At 40.3% G+C, this 7,586-nt stretch overlaps 1 protein-coding gene across 7 annotated transcripts in view; it reads left to right on the plus strand.

Moving 5' to 3' along the window:
* LOC132910106 (glutamate receptor ionotropic, kainate 2-like) overlaps positions 1-5,118 on the plus strand; it is a 121,873-nt gene extending 116,755 nt beyond the window's left edge. For 6 of the 7 annotated variants that reach the window (XM_060965565.1, XM_060965567.1, XM_060965566.1 and 3 more), the window contains 5 exons: positions 201-426; positions 498-662; positions 2,221-2,321; positions 3,052-3,339; positions 3,517-5,118. In XM_060965565.1, coding sequence (XP_060821548.1) covers positions 201-426; positions 498-662; positions 2,221-2,321; positions 3,052-3,339; positions 3,517-3,609 — 873 coding nt within the window. In that variant the 3' untranslated portion in view covers positions 3,610-5,118. Of the gene's footprint in view, positions 1-200; positions 427-497; positions 663-2,220; positions 2,322-2,615; positions 2,684-3,051; positions 3,340-3,516 lie in introns of those variants that run through there. The other variant, XM_060965571.1, reaches the window with a different exon arrangement.
* Positions 5,119-7,586: the final 2,468 nt, after the last annotated feature.

A 7,586-nucleotide genomic window follows, 5' to 3' on the forward strand; every position in this document is an offset into this window, starting at 1 on the left:
ATTGCTACGAGTATTAGTAGACTATGAACTTATAGTACGTATGAAAAAATAATTTGATTTCGATTAATTTTTAGTTACTTTTTGTTACTTTATCCAAGTTACTTGAAAATGGAGCGCCTCCTTATCGCAGCAATCTCTCCAGTTATTTCCCATAATTATCTTTAATAGTACGAAGCGTAAGTAATGCGAACAATCTAAAGGATTCGATGATCGAGACGTACAAGAAGATGTGGCGGTTCATGGAGAACAAGAAACCATCCGTGTTCGTGCCCACTTACGAAGAAGGGATCCAGAGGGTTCTTCAAGGCGATTACGCTTTCTTAATGGAGTCGACCATGTTGGATTACATCGTGCAAAGGGACTGCAATCTCACCCAAATTGGCGGACTTCTGGATAGCAAAGGATACGGCATCGCTACCCCAATGGGTGAATTTTATCTTCTTCCATTGTTTATAGAATAGATTTTCTATGATTGTAACGGTTCGTATTGTTTGTAGGCTCACCATGGCGAGATAAGATATCTCTGGCAATCCTCGAGCTTCAGGAAAAGGGAGAAATCCAAATGCTGTACGACAAATGGTGGAAGAGTCCCGGTGATACCTGTATGAGGACTGAGAAGGGCAAGGAGAGCAAGGCGAATTCCTTGGGAGTGGACAATATAGGTAATTTTTGAAAGAATTTTATTTACAACGGCTATAAATAGTATTATCACGGCATTACTATAGCATCTACCAATACATGAAATTTTTGTAAATTTCCGTAAATTTCCGTTACGATCAGATAATCGACGCCACGAACTGATCGATCCCCTTATTTCTATTAGGATAATAAGGGTGGTTCAATTGAGTTTACACTGAATTAACACGTATAAAATAATGTTTATTCCAACAACTTTGTAAAAGAGGATAGTTACGCTGTTGCGTAGGTACAAGTTAAGTAAGTGATTGATTTAAGGGTAGAGACCCGTTACAGATATGTGTTGGCTATTCTAACGATGAAGAATAAGTGAAGTTTTGTGTCGGAGGAAAGCTAGTGATGGGTGTGTCTAGCGCACGAGATCATCGAATTTGTTTTTTTTTTATTTTGGTTTTTTTTCTACAATTTGTCCTGAAGGACATTTGGTAAACTGTTATATCTTATTGGTGAAAAAAAAAATAAAATAAAAATAAATATAGCATGTGGGTGGCTACCCCCAGCAGGGTGCCAGCTTCGTTTTTTCTAAGTTATATCTTTTATCGCAACAAGATACAGAGTAAGAATAGAAACCAGCTGGCAGTTGAAACGTGCAACACAACAAATATCGCAAGAAGACTAAAAAGGAAACACCCAATAGACCTCATAAAAGATATAACTTAGAAAAAACGAAGCTGGCACCCCGCTGGGGGTAGCCGCCCACATGCTATATTTATTTTTTATTTTTTTTTTTTTTCTTCACCAACAAGATATAACACTTTACCAAATGTCCATAAGGACAAATTGTAAAATAACCAAAATAAAATATAAAAAAAAAAATATCTTTTATGTATCGAATTTGTTGATGACATTTTTGGTTGGGAAAGTGAGAGCAGTAGACATTGCTTCTGATTGGATAATAAGAAGGTTGGTGGACTAGGAAGGGTCTTAACCGCCCTCGATAGAACGTTGCTAATGGGAAGCATTGTACGTGAGAAAAACAAACTTTCCCGTGTCTTCTCGTAGTAAACAATAAACTTTAGAAAACGCTTTAGTAAAAAGATCTTTGTTCGGTCTGAAGGACTTTAGCCAGAAAATCCCTGAAATTTATGGTCGGTCCTTAAGACTATTGAGGGTACGCAATAAGGACGTGTGGATTCCATCTTGTCCGCGATGAGTGTCCTGGATTAGGTAGAGAGTCGTCCGACGTAACATTCATACCTTTTCAAAGATATCAAGTACAATATGTGCATTACGAGTTTCGTTTCAGAATAATCTGTCAAACAGATCTGTAAACTTATTCAGTTTCCTTCTGAGACACCCTATATATTTTGGTAGAATTTGAAGATTAATATTCCATAACACCGAATATCAATGTTCCTAACTCGTTGTTCCTCTGTTTCGACTTGCTATCGATGCCTCCTTCAGTCGAATCGCGTCGAACCTCTTGGGTTAGCGAACAATTCGAAGAAACAGCGTCCTGTACGCGACCAGGACCGATGAATTTTTACATTTGCTGGAAGTTGAACTTCTTTTGCTGTCTTATAGGTGGAGTATTCGTTGTACTGCTGTGCGGCCTGGCGTTCGCCGTGTTGATCGCGATTTTTGAGTTCTGCTACAGTACCAGGAGAAACATGCCGGCGGAACGGGTAAGTATCTCTCTTCTGCTACGAATATTAGAAACAAGAGGAAATGAATAAGAATATCGTGGACATTGATATTCCACGGGATATCGTTCTACGATCATAAATTAGATCAATTTTCTCCGCTCTGCCACGGATTGTATTAATAAAAAAACAATTCGTGGACAGATGGCGAGAAAACAGAGACTTTTTTCCAGGCGACGAACACGCGCGATGCATGAACTTTAGGATTGCATGAAATTTTGTGTCACTTTTGTTTTCCATTTTGTGTGGCCCACCGTGGATTTTTCCGCGAAGCAGCATGAACTCATCCTTCATTGAAGCATGCCGGCCGACTGCAAACGCACGAAGCTCAGTCCACGACCAAGGTCCGTTATTTTTGCATTTTTTCCAGTTGAAAACTTCGTTATTTCCGTTTAATTCGATTCCCCTTTTGTCCGTTCTCTTTTTCAACGTCTGCTCGTAATTGCGCGCGCTGTTGGCAACATTTTTTGCTCGCCTTCCGTTCGACAGCCAGCGCAGTATCGAGGAACGAACCTGCTCGTTCGCTTAAATTACCGATTCGCTTTGATTACGTACGTTCGTCGTGTTTTTTCCTTTCCGCTTCTGTTACCCGTGTCGCGTATCAACGAGCAGAACTATCTGAATCGATCATTGATCGATTTCACGAGGTGTCCCCTTAAAATCACTTTAACTTTATCGTTTTCTTCTCTGCTTTGCTAAATTCGGAACGCAGAGAGCTCCGGTATCGACGCCGATCTGCACGGATTCTTTGCAAGGGATCTCGCAATCCGTGCAGCAACAGCAACAACAGCAGACGCAACAGCAGCAACAACAGCAGCCGCAACAACCGAATCAGCATCAGGAATCCCTGTGCTCGGAAATGGCGCGGGAACTGTGCCGCGCGTTGCGCTGCCACGCGTCCTCGCGACGGCGTCGCGCCTGCGAGAAATGCTCAACGCACGTGCTCGGCTATACACCGGACAACCCCACTGCCACCCCCTTGAATGGGATGAGATCGCAGGTTCGTTGCTTTTACAAAGACAAGTCTTCTTTTCTTCAAATGCCGATTGATACACTAATTATCCTTCAAAGGATCTTGTATGGTCGATCTTAAATTCGTATCACGATCTTTTCCAACTAGATAAAGAGATAAAGCAAAAGACACGATACTATATCGTACACAATTTTGTTGTTACAGAGAAGCAGCCTGGGTGTTCCCACAGTGGAACTGCCGCCACATGTCCACCTGCATCATCACGCACCACCGCCACACGACTATGACGGAACTTAAACTCACGAATCTTTTTACACCTTTTGCGGTCACTTCTTGGGGCCTAACGAACGAGAAGAACGTACTAACAGGAAAAAGAAGCGGTACGATTATGGACGAGAAAGCTTCGAAAAGAAAAGGGAGGGGACAAGATCGAAAAGACCGAGAAGAAAGTACAAAAACGCATCAAGTAGCACCGAACGGACAGATCGACCAGTTCGTTCCTTTCCTTTTTTCCTAGAGAACAAAGTAGAATACCGCCGCGAGTATCACATACGTCGAGAATCACCGAGAACCAACGTTGCACAATTTCTATGAAGAGCGTGTGTTCGTCGTCGAACACGAACGAGAGAGGAGAAAAAAAAGGCTCTTGTGTTCCCGCGAATCTCGCCTTCCTTTTTTCACCAAGAACACGGTCTCGTTTTACTTTCTACCATAGAATCTGCACCAAGAGACGATTGTTCGCGTACGTTGGCTAACGCGGAGCGGAGGGATCGATCGTGGAGGACTCGCATAACCCGTGGCGAAAATCCAACAAGACCTGCCATTTCTCAATTCTCGTCCCGGCCACTATTTCATCCTCTCACTGTTTCTCACTTGCATCGCGTAGAAATATCATGGTATTTGTCATACGATCAAATCCAAAAACTCGAGGAACTTGCGTTTCGATGACCCACACGCAACATTTCCCTCGATTAATCGAACAGAGAAGGATATTTCAAATCTCGTAGCGATTTCTCTCGACCCAAAAGAAATCGTGGCAATCTAATAAATCGAAAAATTATTAGATATTATTGAAGTTAATCACAAGATACATTGACAAGAGCTGTGTATCTCGAAATACGATCCTCGAGTATTATTTAGCACGACTAGATTTTGATCCATTTGATGGAATCGTCGAGCCGAAGTACAAAGAAGAATATCGAAGTTTCTTTTTACTTTGCGCTAACGAAAAGGATCGAACAACCGATTTCAGTACATTCCACGTCGCGTTAGGAGAACATTCGTGTTCGAGGAACGATCGAGCCCGAGATTAAACAGGAACGACACTTACCACGCGATTTTTCTTCCGTTTTCGGCAAGACGAGATGTCGTTGCGACTGATGCCAGGCTCGATTCGGCTCTTCCTGTATTTTTACACGCGAGAATACGACACGCGATCGATCGTAGAAATCGGAACGGCCGAGAAAGGCGGTGAAACTATCTGTCGATCAGGCCGTTCCTTTTTTACCCTTTTGCGTCCACGTAAACGAACTGCACCGTAAACGATTCTTGCATACGTAAACGACCACCGGAGGCACATTAACTCACATAACACACTCACGCAGATACAGATTCGTGTAACTACCGCGGCGGCACGCGCGAATGTAGACGATACAATTTGCAAGTATTTTAAAGTAAAACACAGAAGGCAAGCGACTAATTGTCTAGAGTTAAAGAAAAAAAAAACGAGTACAACCAAGTAGACGTTTGATGTCATTTCACGTGTGTATATGCAGACGGCGAATAAACGTAAGACATGATGATGGACAGGATGGATCGTTTTCTCGTTTACCTTCCCCTCATTTTCCTCAGATTCCTTTTGAGATTGACGATCCTAGTCCAACTCCATTTTCTATTAACTTCCTAATTTCATTACATAAGCAGACAATTTTGAATGTTATAATTTTGGAAATAATATTCAATTCTCAATAAGTAAAAGACTCATTTTTTGCAAGTTCATTTATCATAGGAAAATGACGACGATTTCGAAAACAAATTTCCAGAACAGTGTTTGTAACGTCCTCACTTCTTTCTTCTTTTTAATATGTGGAGTTGAACAGTTGTTGATTTATTTTGAAATCGATAAAAGTAATAAAATGTAATATTGAAATTGAATGGCGTTACAGTTACAAAGCACTGATCGTTGTATGGTTAGTGTTATCCCTGATATATTACATCTACGTAAACACTACGTTGTACAGGACTATACAGGGTATTCCTGAAATCTTAGTAGAACCGGAAAGCAGATAATTTTCCATTTGAAATAAAAGATGATAAAAGTAAGTATTTCCCGCATTATTGCACTTCATATTCCTTATTTCATTTTTCGATTGTTACTCTATATCTAATATAGACAAGTCAATATTAACACCCGACATCCAGTATTCCCTACCCATTACCATCTTCTTATGTTCAGCATTCTCTATCCTGAATCTCAGGATAGAGCCCGTTCTCCACATCCTAATTGAACAATTCGGTCCTTTAAAATTAGGTGTTAGAAACAACACTGAAAATGCCAGTAAGGTGTAAAATACAGCTCTTGAATTGCTCACGAGAATTCGTCACGTTCCACAAACGAAGCTCGTTGTCCCATAAAATTAAATTTGTTTTCCCCAGTCATGTCAGTCCCGTGATCAAACTTCATTCGAACATGTCGGTTCGGTATTGCAAATCTTCACTTCCTCCCATAAACGAAATTTCTTATCCTACAAAGTGAAATTCGTTTTTGTTTGTTGGAAAATATATCTATTTATTTTTTTTTTTTTTTTTTTTGGACTGTACTTTCCATTGCGTTTAAGTCTTAGGTGTCTTAGAATATAGAACATTGGACATGGTTTTGGAAGAATTGGTAATTTGATCGCTGATATAGGAAAAAGAAAATAGAGCGTAGGATGTGGCATATAGAGGCGTATACAGAGAGTGTGACATATGGTTGAACCAAAATATTGGATCTGGTATGTGAGAAAGGACATGTAAAAAATGTGCTAGAAGATGAAAAATATGTAAATAAGAAATATGAAATGTGGTATGGTGGTATGTATGCGCTGTAGAAATTAGGCTGGAAGATATGGGCTATGGATACGATATACCGGGTATGAGATATAAGAGAAGAGACAGGGAATATAAAAAGTTAGATGCAGGATGAATATACGTGTGCTACGAAAGTAAGGACAAAGGATATTCCCTGGAAATACTGTATGTAATATATAGAACACGAGAAATGGAATGCTTAATACAAGATATAGAATTGAGACGTGAAATGCGGGAAATAGGGACCTACAAAATAAAAGGTATGAATTGGGACTACTTGCTATGGAATATAGAATAAGATATATGAAGTGAAATGTGGTATGGAAACTGTAAGATGGTCTTAAGGTAATGAACATGGGGTAGTGAGTATTATATGTCGAATATAGAAAATAGAATTGTATGCGTGTGTGAGCAGGTGTAACGTGCGATGGTGTGATGTGTGGGTTCTGATATGCAACATTTGAGGTTTAAGTGTGCAGAATGAAGAGTTAGTTGTGGGATACGTGATATAGCATATAAGATGTCAGATATAAGACGTAGAAGATGAAATAGAATTGGTACAAAATGAAATGGAGATAGGAATGAAACTTATCAACCAAGAGTTATCACTTAACAATTATATTGTCGCGTGAGATGGTCCCTGCGACGTCCCTCACGGTCTGGCTGCCAAGGCCTACACATCGTTACACTGACCCGCAATAAACCGAATCTTTTTAGCTTAATCTCTAGTCATATAAGTATTTTCGATTTATGAATGGTCCTTAAAACAATCCTTATGTTTATTGCACGCTCTTACTAATTACGGAGAGAGCGGATGTTCGTCTAGCGAAATAGCAGGCTTTTCCCGTGAATAAGGACACCCATGACCCACGTCTGCAGGATACTTTGTCCTCATATTTTATTTATTAACATTGGCTATAACCAATGGGCATCGCGAATCGTTACCCTCACTTTTCTACCGAATCCGCGTTCTTAGTTCAAAAAGACACACCCACACAGAGTTTTCCTCCTTAATAGTACGAGACGGGTCTACTACTGTTCTTCAAATCTTCGGGTAATCAAGACAACTATCTTATCCTTAAAACAGGCAACTACTGTTCTTCCAATCTTCGTATAGACAAGTTAAGGGTCTTATCCTTAGAGCAGTCATCTACTGTTCTTTCCATCTCGACGTAGTCAACTCAAGAAGTCAGTCAACTCCTGAT

The sequence above is a fragment of the Bombus pascuorum genome, chromosome 8 (genome assembly GCF_905332965.1).
Source record: "Bombus pascuorum chromosome 8, iyBomPasc1.1, whole genome shotgun sequence".
NCBI lineage: Eukaryota > Metazoa > Arthropoda > Insecta > Hymenoptera > Apidae > Bombus > Bombus pascuorum.